The 14,634-nt window shown below is 41.5% G+C and overlaps 1 protein-coding gene across 1 annotated transcript in view; it reads right to left on the bottom strand.

Annotated features, from left to right (window-relative positions):
- STAMBP (STAM binding protein) overlaps positions 1 to 14,634 on the bottom strand; it is a 33,492-nt gene that overhangs the window by 10,945 nt on the left and 7,913 nt on the right. The window contains exons 2-5 of the mRNA XM_006872400.1: positions 7,537 to 7,612; positions 7,074 to 7,169; positions 5,584 to 5,950; positions 969 to 1,093 (exon numbers count right to left, since the gene is read on the bottom strand). Coding sequence (XP_006872462.1) covers positions 969 to 1,093; positions 5,584 to 5,950; positions 7,074 to 7,169; positions 7,537 to 7,612 — 664 coding nt within the window. The remainder of the gene's footprint in view (positions 1 to 968; positions 1,094 to 5,583; positions 5,951 to 7,073; positions 7,170 to 7,536; positions 7,613 to 14,634) is intronic.

Genomic DNA, 14,634 nt, shown 5'->3' with positions numbered 1-14,634 from the left:
GTGGCATAGTTTTCAGTATGACAAACTGACAGACGAGTGGTGGCCAGAGCTCCTTAATGGGCTCAAATGTCTCAAAATAGATCATTCCTTCTTCTCAATTCCAAGTGCTCATATTGTACATACAACTCACCAGGTTAGTTATCTTTTGGTATCTACCTCCCATCTTTCAAAGTGATTTCTAGGTCCTACTACAATAGTGTAGCAGTTATGAATTGGGCTGCTAATCTCACGATCAGCAGTTCAAAATGACCAGCTGTTCCGTGGGAGAAAGATGAGGCTTTCTGCTCCCATAAAGGTTTACAGCTTCGGGAAACTCTGTATAGGGTTGCGATGAGTTGGAACCTACTCCATGGCGCAGAACAACAATAACAACAATAGTGTGGAGTGCTGATGTGGCACTCTAGGGTAAGCACTGACTGTTAACCACAAGGATCATGATTCAAACCCAGCAGCTGCTCCTTGAAAACCCTATAGAGTCACTAGGAGTCAAAACTGACACAATAGCACTTAACAATAACAACTACAATAGAATATATGCTTAAAACATTATATATAGATATTCACTGAATATGTCTACCCAATTTAGAGCTAAGTATTTCTTACTACTACCATTAGAATGGGGTCCTAGTGTGGCACTGTAGCATAAGTAATGGACTGTTACTCATAAGGTCGGTGGTTCAAACCCACCAGCCACTCCTCACACACCTATACAGGATCGCTAAGAGTCAGAACAGACTTGATGGCACCTAACAACAACCATCATTAGAAAACCAGGTCAATTCAAGGGAATCTGAAAAACTAATTGAATACAAGGTCACCAAATTTAGGGTCAGCACACTGCGAAGTCCATGGCCCAATCAGCAGGGGGAGCAGCACAGAGAGTACCTGACCCTGGTTGTCCTCCTGGAGAGTCAGAGGAGGCCAACAGGGAAGAAACAGTCTTAGTTCAGTAAAGAATTTGTTTTTACCAGTTTTCCACAGAGAATTCCACATGTCTCTACTCCCCGGGCAGTGTTGGCACTGGCTAACTGGAGAAACTGTGGGCAGAGCCTCCCTGGCACCACCACATGGCGCAGTCCATCAATCATAAGAGCTGTAATAGAGAAAGGGGAAAATCTGAGAGCACTGAGCAGCCCTGGGAGAGCAACAACCCCCTGGGCCCCCCAACTTCAGGCAGTGAATGCTAATCTAGCCTAATGGCATAAGAAATGGGGCTGTAGTCTTTTCTCCAACCTCTGACCACATGATTTCAAGCAAAGCAAAGAGCAGGCTTTAATTATCCCAGTTGGTGGTGGTGGTGGTGGTAGAGTGCCATGGAGTAATTTCTGACTCATAGCGACCCCGTACAGAGAGTTTTCAAAGCTGTTAAATCTTTACGGGAGCAGAAAGCCTCATCTTTCTCCCATGTAACAGCTGGTAGTTTTGAATTGCTGACCTTGAGGTTAGCAGCCTGCCTTGTAACCACTACGTTACCAGAGCTCCTTAATTATCCCAATTAAGACAGGGTAAATTACTACTTAAAAAAAAATTCTTGTGATATTCAGGAATTCTGTCAGAATTTAAAATAACATCCCCTTTCAAATGAACTTTTATTTTTATTTTCATTCTCTTTATCTCAGATAAGAATATTAGAGAATATAACTTTCAAAGACATGCATCAGGATATACTACTGATAATAGAAAATAAAGTTCATGGAAAATTCACATTACAAAAAAATTTAGATGATGTACGTTCAACCTTGGAACAACAGGGCTCTGGGATACAGGGATTGAGGCACAGTTTGAATGCGTGAAAGAGGGGAAATAATGTTAAGATGTTTGGCTGTCTTCTGATTCTTGGTTTCCCTGGCCTGGTGGTGGTGGTGATGATGGTTATGTGCCATGGAGTCGGTTCTGAATCATAGCAACCCTGTATAGGGTTTCTGAGGCTGTATATCTTTACGGGAGCAGAAAGCCTCATCTTTCTCCCATGGAACAGCTGGTAGTTTCAAACTGCTGACCTTGTGGTTTCCTTGCCTACTACTGTAAAATAGACACTTGAGGGGGAGAGAAAGGAATAGCCAGAAGCATCACCATAGAAATCTTGTAAGTCTGTCTTCAGCATATAACTGATTGAAATACCTACAATGGGGCTAGACTTGCCCAGTGAAGGAGGCTTCCTGTGGAGCCTTTGCATTGCATAAGACCACAGGTGGAATCCTGATCCCCATCCAGAATCTTCCAAGGGGGAAATTTCCACTTGAAAGGACAAGTAGAGCAGCCTAGAGAGGCTAGAAGAACAGAAGATACTTCTTGAAAGAAAGACCAGCAGGAAAAATCATAAACAATAGCGGCAGTCTGATTGACTACTACAAGAACCAGCAAGTTGTTCGCCCAGGAGCCATCATGGCAAGTGGTCGGGTCCCCTCAGGGCAAACCCTCTTCCAAGACTAAGACTCAAGGGGAATACACGTGAGCAGGCATGTGGTCTTGCTGGTGACCATGTTGGTCACTGATAAGGGGAAGTGGGGGAAAAACAGCAATGAAGTTGTGAGCTAAGTCCGACCAAGCTCAATAGACACCTGTCAACATGGGTTGAGACCTGATTGGCCAGCAGTATGGCAAGACCTGGAGACTCCTGGGCCTGAAAACAGGGACATGGCTACAGAGGACTAGAGCAGAGAGTAAAGTGTCCAGCTGATATGAAGTGAGGGGAGATGCACAAGAACATCCATACCTGCAGATAGTACCAATTTGACCTGGCTTCAATGGCTAGATGATCAGAACTCCACTAGAAGAGGGGGAAAAAGAGTAATCCACTATAATTTGATGAACTTGACATATACTTACGGATATAGTGTCTCAAAAGAGGAAACAAATCTTTACAGCAAGGATCATTCTCATCCCCTTGGTACACAGGGTTGACAGGAATGGGCAACTTAGACATTGGCTACCCAAAATGGCGGGGCTGCAAAGGCATGAAGTAACTGACTTACAAGCTTTCAAGAAGGAGTCTAGTTTCAGAGGGTGCAGGGGAAGGTAGAATCTCCACTGAGTGGTTTCTAACCTGCCTCAATGGAGCTGATGAAAGGAGATGGGGATAAGACTCTTGTTGTTCAAAATGAGTAACTGCTATCAGGACTATGAGTGTTGCAAATGTAAAGGTAGAAGTTTTGTAACAAAAGGAGGGGAGTGGTTGATTTTGCAGTCCAGGAGCGGAGGTCCCTGGGACCATTAAGGTAGAAGAGCGGAGTGCAGGACCCTATCAAGAGCAGCAGTGACGCCAGAGATGGAGGTAGAGATAATGATGTGGAGAGATGGAGTGGCTTGGACTCAAGGAGGAAGTGGTTTTATGTGCTGACAACCCTTTGATTATTTGATGATGCACAGAGGGGATTGTAATCATTGCAATGACATGAAATAGGATAGGAGGAATATAAAGCTAATGCTCTCCCATGTAAACTATCACTTAATTCACAATAAAACTTAAAAATGAATTACAAAAAACCATTAGAACCTTGAAGGTAAAGCACCATCAAAGCAATTGCTATCAAGAGGTGAAAGTCGTCCAGATGAATGAAGCAGGAAACTAGTCAAGAGCAAAGGGCATGGCAAGTTTTTCAGAACACTCAAGGCATTTTGTGTGTTGACTTTCTGGAGGGCCAAGAATGAAAACATCTGCTTATTATGAGTATTTTGAGAAAGTCAGTCAAAGCTTTAGCAGAAAAAGCCCAAGAACGCTTCACCAGAGAGTCCTCCACCACAACCATGCTCTGGCTCATTCCTCCCATCAAACAAGGGCAATTTTTTGAGAGTTTCCATGGAAATTATTAGGCACTCATTTTCCACTCCTGTTTGGCTCCTTTTGACTTCTTTTAATTTCCTAAAGAAATAACTTTAAAGGGCACTGATTTTTTTTCCCAATTAATAATGTAAACAAGACTGCATTAACACAGTTAAATACCCAGGACCCTCAGTTCTTTCGAAATGCCCTAAATGGCTGGTATCATTGCTTACAAAAGTGTCTTGACCTTGATGGAGCAGCTTATGTTGAGAAATAAAATTTATATTTTAAGTTTTTTATCTTTTAATTCCATTTTTCCATGAACCTTTGGAAGGCCCTCATACTTCCAAGCGTAGTCATTTGGAAGAAACAATAAAGTGCCAAGAAAACAAAACAACAAAAAACCATAATCTGGTCTAAAAAAAAGATGGATAAAGCAGCTCACACAACCTGCATCAGAATTCTAAGAATGGAGCCCAGTCCCCAAACATCACAGAGAAACTTTGAGAGACAGTAGACTGAACTCTGAGTGAGGAAGCATATTTTTTCAGTCACATTTAATATTAAAAAATATATAGTAACCAGGAATGATGCCAATCTGCTCCTGCACATTCAACAGCAAGGACTGAATTCCTGAAGAGGTAACAAAGTCAGACCAAAAGACACATAGTCACGTGGCAGGCTGAATGATGGCGTGAGGATTCTGAATTAAGGTTTGGCACACTCCTTTCCTTTCAATTAGATAATCATTTACTGAGAGCATACCAACTAGACTGTGCTCAACCCACAAGGAACAGAAGTGTTAAAAGATTCAGGATCTAACCCACAAGAAGTGAAAATCTAGTTATAGACAAAATGACTATTCTACCAGATGAATGAATTTAATGACAATAGAGATAAAGAGATCTCAGGGAGTTAAGAAGAACAGAATCAATTTGATTAAAGAGAAGGTGACGTAGAAAAACCTCAAAAAAAAAAGTAGGCAAAGCAGAGAATGTTAACAAACCTTCCTTAGAAAAGATGTTCCAAGAAATGCTCTGGGAACACAACAGTCCAATTTGGCCCAGGGCAGAGCATATGTATGAAGAAAGAGCAGGAAGAGAAAAGCCCTCTAGGCCAGGCTTCAGAGTCTAGCTCGCCTTACCCATGCTGACATGATTTTACATGGATCTTTGGCAAAGCTGACTTTCCTCAAATGATTACTTGAAAGTAAGTTCCTAGCCCACAAAATCTATTCTAATAATCTAGGTATACTCATCATCTGCCCTACTATCATTTCCTCAGATAACAGGTTGTTGGTGAGAGGAGGAAAGATTATGAATAGATTTCTGTGCTGAATCATCACTGATCATATACAGTGCTTACCTTGACTAAGTTCCTTAAGGATTGGGAATGCTTTCAAGGCAAGCACAATTGAATAGGCCTTGTTTATTGTTTGAAAGGTCAGTGGTTGAGTTGCAAAGTAGTACTAAATTTCCATTTATTTTCTGTAATACCAATAGTGGTCTCCCATTGAGTGAGCATTTCAAATCTCTGTAGAACTCTTAAAAGTTAAGGGTCTGGTTTTCAAGGGTGAATTAACTCTTCAGAACATGACCTGATGCCACATAAATTAAATGCTTAAAGCCAAGGCCACTTCCTACTCACTCTGTATTATAATATAGCCAGTGTGATAGGACACATTACAGTAATACTCATCAAATGGGCTTCTGTGTCCATGGCCTAATAATGGAATCACGAAGATAACAAGAGGATGAATCCCCCAGGAGGATACTCTGGCTGCAACTGAGATGGAAGAAGATGCCAACACATGGACTTACTACTTTCTGAGTTGCTCAGTACTCCAGGTTTCAAGGACCTGTCCACCATAGGTGGCTTAGCTGGCCTTACACTTGTATTACAGTCTGAAGGCTGTGTGGATGAGGCAGGTGTGGTGGGGGGCACATCTAAGGAGGGCTTTTCCAAATCAGGCACCAGTGGGCCACCTAGGCCAGGGTCCACCTTTCCAAATTCCTGTACAATTTTCAGTCGCTCTTTTTCTAGCTCCTGGTTCCGGATCATCTTCTCAAAGGCATGGAATTGTTCTTGTTCCAATTGCTGCTGCTTCTGCTGTGCTACCCTCTGCCTTTCCTTTTCCAGCTCTTGCTTGATGGCCATGGTCTGGGCAAACTCCTCCTCTTCCTTCTTCTACAAAGACAAAAAGGACTTAGGCTACCACTGATTTAACACCTCGGGAGAACAAGAATTTTCAGCAGGGAGATTTCCAAAGTGTATTTCTCCTCTGGCCTGACTACCCAACAGTGAGTTCATGCTACCCCTAGTGCCTCTACCCTTGGCACTCTGTTCTATCTAGACACAGACCTGGTCTTCAAGGGCTCTAATCAATGTGTTTTCTTCTCTACTGAACTCTCAGTGTGTCTTGGGGTCTGTCCTCCGTAACCTGTATCATACAGTTTCATTTGCTCAGCTGTGCCATGTATATATTCTGTATCCCGCATCAAGCTGTAAGTTGGAACTAAATCTAAGCCTATACTCCACGGGAGAAAGATGAGGCTTTCTGCTCCCGTAAAGATTTACAGCCCCGGAAACCCTGCACAGGGTCGCTATGGGTCAGAATAGACTCGACGGCACTTAACAACAACAACAACAACAAGCCATCCTATTGGAGATCTCTATTGCATTTTAGCCCAAAATGATGTTTCTCTTTTTTCCCCCTGGTCATCGTATATCAAGTAGCCATCTCCTTTGTTAGGTTCTCACTTACGCGATGGATGCCTCATAGCTGCTCACTTCCTACTGATATCCAACATCAGAGTCTGAAAAGGGCTCAGCACACAGCTACTGTACAGTGTGTAAGTACTCACAGAAGGTACTCACACTGGATGTAAACACACTGAGAGTGCCCTTGGAGTTTCTCCACCTGCCTTAACTCTAACTCTTCCCAACAGGAATCATTATAAAGCAGCTGGGAGAAATCAATTATTGTAAGCAGCTTCAGGTTTAACCAAGTGTGAATCAAACCCCCAAATTCTCTGCTTTGAAAACCTAACTTTTGGTCAGACTTTTCCTCTGTTCTTAGGTTCTTACTCTAGATACGCAGAGAAGCTCTAGATTTTCTGTCTCACAAATACCTTTCTAGACAAGTAGGCTAAATTTGTGTTACAATCCTCAGCTGTGTGCTATGTTTGAGTTTTGAGCCTTCACCATCAGGTGAAGGAACTGTAAGAGATGCTGAACCATCACAGTAAAATCACAGGGCAGAGTCTAAGAGATCACAAGAATTTATTTTCCTTTGCTGTCAAATACTGACCTTTTCTTCATTATATTCTGCATATTCTTTGGTATATCGTTTTAACAACTCTGCCTTCAGCTCTTCTGCTCTGGGAAATGCAATCTCCTTTAATTTCTAAGATACATAACAAAATAATGAAAATGAGAACAGCAGCAGCCAGTTAAGTAGAAAAGATAACTCATGTCAACTTGGCAATGTCGACAAGGTTTCAAAGGTGATTTCTCTGTACCCTAACAGCTACTTCATAATGGCTCTAGTGAAGTGGCCCAAGATATTAAGAGGCTTCAAAACGTTCTGGAAAAATTCTATTATGCATTTTTCACAAACTTTTTTGAAGTCTCAAGTATCACCTAATGCAAGATTTGATGCTAAACTATAGAGACAACTGTATTTTAGTCAGTTAGTCTATGTGACTTTAGCTACCCATTTTAATCTGTATGGCTTTGAAACTTTTAGGTGGGCAACAAGAAAGTACACTTACCTTTAATGTGTCTTTCTTTTCAGGAATGACAGCTGATTTGTAATCTCGATGCTTAGGTAGTTTCTCAATAAAGAGTCTAAAAGAACAGATCAGAATGATTACAATACAAAGAAAACCTCCACAAGACCCTAAAGCAAGGCAACTCCCCTTTCCTGCAGCCTTTGCATAACAGGTCTCCAGAGGCACAGCACCATCAGACAGGCCTTGTTCTCTACCCATCTCCACACCCCACAAAGAGCAACAGGGTGCGTCTCTCTCCTCTCTGCAACAGCAATACTGGACACCTACAACAGAAAAGACTGCCACAAAAATAAGCCTATCCTGTGCTGAGGTTATAGGAGCAGCTCTGGACTGCTAACTACAAGACAGGCGCTTTAAGTTTAAACCCACCGTCTGCTCCTTGGGAAACCTATATAAGGTCACCATAAGTAGATTCTGACTCAAGGCAATTAGCAACAAACTACAACCCTGTTCCCAACAATGTACCTCAAAAAAGAGACTCTAGACTTGTGACAGTGACAAGTTTTCAAAGATAAGGGCTGTCATAAAGCATTGTTCAGAGTCAAGTTTGGCAGCCAAGGGCAGGAGGCTAATAGAACACCCATGCTCCATTGTGATTCGTTATTTAATAAATGGAAATGCACTTGTGTGGTTAAGTTTGTGATTGTTGGTGCTATTGTTAAGTGCCATCAAGTCAATTCTGACTCACAGCAATCCTTTATATAGGGTTTCCAAGGAGTCCTGGTGTGGTGATGTGGGTAAAGGCACTGGACTGCAAAATCGGTTTGAATCAAGGTCAGCAGTTCAAGCTTACCAGCTGCTCTTCAGAAACCCTATACAAGGTTGCTATGGGTTGGAACCAACTCAGTGCACTCGACAATAAGGAGCAGATGGTGGGTTTGAACCGTCAACCCTTGTGATTCAAACTGACCTTGCAGTCTAGTGCTTATCTTATAGGACCACACCAGGACTCCCATGTTTGGGACTAGCGAGCCTTTGTGCCCATTCCAAAGAGACATGACCCAACGGAATGTGGAAATCATCGAACGGTACCTTTGATATCCCATGCAAGTAAGGTTTTACTAAAGTAACACAGAAACGGCTACAAGCATACATTGACAAAGAACTTTCAGAGGCCAGATTCAGAAGAGGACGTGGAACAAGGGATATCATTGCTGATGTTCAATGGACCTTGGCTGAAAGCAGAGAATATCAGAAGGATGTTTACCTGTGCTTTACTGACTACGCAAAAGCTTTTGATTGTGTGGATCATGACAAGCTATGGACAACATTGTGAAGTATAAGTATTCCGGAACACTTGATTGTGCTCATGAGGAATCTGTACCTGGACCAAGAGGCAGCTGTTCGAACAGAACATGGGACCACTGAATAGTTTAAAATTAAGAAAGGTGTGTGACAGGGTTGTATTCTTTCACCATACTTATTCAACCTGTATGCTGAACAAAGAACCTGAGAAGCTGGGTTATATGAAGAAAAACGTGGCATCATGATTGGAGGAAGACTCATTAACAACCTGTGATATGCAGATGATATAGCCTTGCTTGCTGAAAGTGAAGACTTAAAATATTTACTGATGAAGATCAAAGAGCACAGCCTTCGGTATGGATTGCGTCTCAATGTAAAGAAAAAGAAAATCCTCACCACTGGACCAATAATCAACATTCTTATCAATGGAGAAAAGACTGAAGTTGTCAAGGACTTGATTCTTCTTGGATCAACTATCAACACTCACGGAAGCAGCAGTCAAGAAATCAAACGATGTATTTCATTAGGCAAATCTGCTGCACAAGACCTTTTCAAAGTGTTTAAGAGCAAAGATGTCAGCTTGAAGACTAAGGTGCACCTAACCTAAGCCATGGTATTTTCAATAACCTCATATGCATGCCAAAGCTGCACAGTGAATAAGGACAACTGTAGAATTGATGCTTTTGAGTTATGGGGTTGGAGGAGAATACTCAAAGTGCCATGGGCTGCCAAAAGAACCAATAGATCCATTTTGGATGAAGTGCAGCCAGAGTCGTCCTTAGAGGCCAAGATGGCCAAACTTCGTCTCTCATACTTCGGACATATTGTCAGGAGGGACCAATCACTGGAAATGGATATCATGTTTGGTAGGGTGGAGGGTCAGAGAAAAACAGGAAGACCCCCAGTAAGTTGGATTGGCAAAGTGGCAGCGTCAATGGGCTTAAGCATGGCAATAGTAGTGAGGTTTGCCCAGGATTGGGCAGTGTTTCATTCTGCTGTGCATAAGGTTGCTGAGTTGGTACCAACTTCATGGCACCTAACAACAATAACAACATATAGAAAATATCCCATATTTTTATTATCCTTCTTAAAAACATGCACTTTAGCTTCTGCATAAAGTTTATGCTCCCTATTGTTATCCATTGTTGTTGTGTGCCATCAAGTCAATTCTGACTCATAGCAACCCTGTGTAGGATTTCTGAGGAGCAGCTAGTGATTTTGAGCCACCAACCCTGCTGTTTAAACCGCCTTTGAGGTCGAGTGCTTACCCTACGATAAGATGCATTATTCACTGGTTTGATGAAGCAATCCCTGGATTGTGAAAGAGGCAAAATTGTGTGATCTTTAACTCTGGCTTTTTTCCTTTGGAATTCATCTTTTTCCAAAGAAGCATATTCCTGGCATTATACTAAGCTCTGAGATGCTTACCTAGCATGTGTTATTTGTACATAATATGTGCATATTACATGTGTAATACATGATACAGTCTTTGATGAAAAATTCTTAGAGAAGCAAACAAAAAACCAAACCATTTGTCATCTAGTGGATTCCGGCTCATGGCGACCCTGTGTGTGTCGGAGTAGAATTGTGCTCTCTAGGATTTTCAGTGGCTGATTTTTTTTAAAGTAGATTACCAGTCTTTTCATCCAAGATTTATCTGGGTAGAATCTAACCTCCAATCTTTTGGTTAGCAGCATTAGTGTTAACTATTTTCAGCACTCAGGTACTGCTAGAAAAACATAAGATGCTAGAGTTTCTCTTTTAGTTCTTGTCCTTGGCTATAAAGCTCAGTGGGGAAACAAACAAAATCAATCAATAAACTTCTAATATTTGTAGTATCTTTGTGACAATGGAAACAGAAGTTCAGTAATTCGTCATAACTAGAAAGTGACAGACTCAGAAATTCAACTCTGGCAGGCTAGCTCTAGTCTACTCTTTGAACCACTTCACTATGCTTCCTACACACAGCCTCTGGAATTTCCAGAACTATTGGAGGAATTCTGAACAAAGATGTCCTTTAATAGAATTAAGTTGTAATTAAATAGAAACTGAGACCAAAAACAAATAAATTGAAGGTAACTTGCCCACGGAGTCCTGGTATAGCACTGTAGGATAAGCACTGGGCTGCTAGTCACAAGTTAGTGGTTCAAATCCACCAGCCACTCTTGGAAACTTTATACAGGGTCACTGTGAGTTGGAACCGACTCGAAAGCATTTAACAACAACAACTTGCCCACAGACCTAAAATATTATACTGTTGTTGGGATATACTTCCAATGATTCTTTTCCGTTTTCTGCCCAGGGGTAATAATGGTGGTGGTGGTGGTATGTTGTGAAGTCGGTTCTGACTCATAGCAACCCTGTACAGGGTTTCTGAAGCTGTAAATTTTGACAGGAGCAGAAAGTCTCATTTTTCTCCCACAGAGTGACTGGTAGATTCAAACTTCTGACTTTGTAAGCAGTCCAACTTGTAACCCACTACAGTACCAGGGCTCCTTTTGGGGTAACAGTGTAAGTGTAGGAAAATGTCTCTGAGGAAGGAATAAGACCACCCTCCCAAAACAACCCTTCTATAAACAAGTCCTTGTCCTTTAGTTCTATAGTGTAGTTGTTAAGTGCTGTCGAGTCACTTCCAACTCATAGCGACTTTATATAGGGTTTCTAAGGAGCGAATGGTTGGTTTGAACTGTTGACCTTGAGGTTAGCACTCCAGAGCTTATCCCACAGTGCCATACCTGGACTCCTTAGTTCAATATTGTTGTTGCTGTTGTTAAGTGCCGTTGAGTCGTTTCTGACTCAGAGTGATCCTACAAAGGGTTTACAAAGAGCAGCTGGTGGGTTTGAAGTGCTGACCTTGCGGTTCACAGTTCAGTGCTTGTCCTACAGTACCAAAGCAGGAGTCCAGTTCTCTATTAGATACACAAAATTTTTTATTTCAAGTCAACTTACTGGTTAGCAGCCAAGAGCATTAATAATTTATGCAAATCAGGGATGCCAATTGCCAGACCCCTCAGAGATAAGGATGACGCATAAAATCAAGATGATTCTAAAAATCTTTCCTTTGTGCTCATGAATAAGACACAGGTTGCCTCAAAGCCTGTATTTAAAACACATCATAGGGTCAGTGGATGATATTCAGAGAAATAACAATATAGATCTTATGTTCAAGAGACTTAGAAGGAAGTAGCTCTGTAACCTTGGCCTCAAAAGTCAAGTTCAGTGTTTTCTGCCCTCAGCAGGCTAGAAGTGTTTTATGTACTGAAGCCCGAGTCTGCCAAGAAAGTACCAGGTCATTAAACACCGTGGTTTGTGTTCACAACTTGCAAATCCTCTGAGGACAGAGATGTCTGTTCTTTACATTTCTTTGTCTACTTACCAAAAGTTAGCACAGTACTTTGCATACAGAGGCACTCAGATAATTAATGAGTAAAATGATCTTAAAACCTCTGGATGAGTAAGTGAAAAAAAGTGTAAAACAGTGTATATCATACACTGTTGTTGTTAGGTGCTGTTGAGTAGATTTCAGCTCATGGTGACACTGTGTGTCAGAGGAGAACTGTCTCAGAGGGTTCTGGAGGTTTGTAATCTTTATGGGAGCAGCTCACCAGGTCTCTTCCAGCAGAGCTGGGGGTGGGGGGGTAGGGTTCAAACTGCCAACGTATCAGTCAGCAGTCAAGCATTTAACCATTGTATCACCAGGGATTCTTATACAAGGGGGGTTCCAAAAATTCATGGAAAAATTCCGTTATCTTTCAGTTATATATTTTGAAGAATTTTTTTGAAGCCTCCTCATATAACATAATACCTTTTGTGTATGAAAAAGAAAAAAGAGCAGGGGAGAATAATGTGTGTGTATACATGCATATGAGTGTGTATTTGTTTATTTAGCTTGCAAGTAGACCAAGAAACACAGAAGGATGCTCAGAAACTAATAAAAGTAGAGGGCAGGGGAAATAGAATGGGTGAGACATGAGTGGAAGTGAAACTTTTCATCATCTACCTTTTTATATTATTTAAATTTTGAATCATGTAATGGAATCCAGTTTATAAGTTTAATAAAATTCCCATAACTACACAGGGATACCGTTCTCTTGTTTCAGCTGTTGTCAAATTTCTGGATGGGGAACTAAGCACAGAAATACTTAGAAAACAGAGAGTGGGCAACATAATCCACTATCCATACTGGATGTGGTTATGAGGGTAGGCTCAGGAGCTGCCCTACCTGGGCTCAAATACCTGTTTGGCCACCTATTATCTGTGTGACCTCAGGCAAGTTATTGTGTTTCACCATCCCTGTTTCCTCATGAAGACGCCAACTAGTACCATCTTGCAGGGCTGCTCTGAGGCTTCCACAGATAATAATATCTCTAAAGTGCTGAACACATTGCCAAGAATAGTTAACGTCTGCTATATGCTTTGTTGGTGTTTTTAAGTGCCATCAAATTGGTTTCAACTCATAACAACTCTGCATAGGGTTCCCAAGGAGCAGCTGGTGGGCTTGAACCACTGATCTTGTGGTTTAAAGCCTACAGCGCCACACCAGGAGTCTGCTATATGCTTATATGACTGTTTTTCCTAATAAACAAAGAAAAACAGACAAAGAGTAAACTCTAACATGAAAACAGGTACTTCAGTGACTAAGAATGTAATAAAACTAGTTCATCAATTGTAACTAATGAGACAGACTGATGACATAAGAAACTGCATACAGAAGGGAGAGGGGTATGTAAGAATTCTCAGTACTTTCTGTACTGAGTTTTTTCTCTAAACCTGAAACTACACTTAAAAAAAAAAAAAAAAAATGTGGGCAAGAAGAAGAGATGAAGATACTAACACCAATGTAGAAACTTTCTAGACACAGAGTAGCTGTGGCCCAGATGTATACTGTTCTCTGGGGTTATATCTGGAAAAATGTACCACAGCAAACAAAGATGTACTGGCAAGAACACCACCAAAGCAACCTAATAGGACAATGGAAAAAGAAGAGATATGCAGAAACGCAAATACATGTGGTGAAGAAATATATGAAGGGAATTCTAATCCAGATAAACACTATTTTCACCCATCAGAGTGGCAAAGGCGTAAAGGTATAAAGGGCGATTGCAGCTAGTGTAGGCAGGACGCAGGGAAATGGTTGTCCCGTGCACTGCTAGTGAAACTGGATGTTAATATAACCTTTTTCTTGGGAAGAGGCAGAAAGGTGGGAGACAATTATTAAACATTTAAAACATGCAATTTCACTCCAGGAATTTATCCTAGAGATCACTACTCAAGAATACAAAGATACTATTGCTGTTGCTGTTAAGTGCCATGGAGTCAGTTCTAACTCATAAGGACCTTGTATTGCATTTCTGAGGAGCAGTTGGTAAATTTGAACTGCTGATCTTGTGGTTATCACATATCCTATAGTGTTGCACTAGGACTCCAAAGATACTTACAGGACTATTTAATAAAGCATTGCTCATAATGTGGGGAAAACTGAAAGAACCTAATGTCCAACACTGGGTGCTTTTATGATAAATAGGTTAGACATTTTGATTGGAAATGTAGCTGCCAAAAACTCTTCCCAGAGTGACCAGTACAGCGAGGGAGCAGAGAATAAGCCAAACAAGAAGCATTTTAGGTAGTACGTGCTAATGAAAAAAGCCATTAGTTACGGGAAGGGGTTGAAATTTCAGATAGAGCAGCTAAGAGTGGCATTGCTGAGAAGGTGGCACCTGAGTAAAGATCTGAAGGTGTGAGTCAAGAAGGTCCCTGGGGGGAGAACAAACAAGATGGCGGATCGGGTGGACGTATAGCAGAGAGCTCCGCCAACAACAACACAGAATACCC

The sequence above is a fragment of the Chrysochloris asiatica genome, unplaced genomic scaffold (assembly GCF_000296735.1).
Source record: "Chrysochloris asiatica unplaced genomic scaffold, ChrAsi1.0 scaffold00197, whole genome shotgun sequence".
NCBI lineage: Eukaryota > Metazoa > Chordata > Mammalia > Afrosoricida > Chrysochloridae > Chrysochloris > Chrysochloris asiatica.
This window is presented reverse-complemented; position numbering and strand designations above follow the sequence as displayed.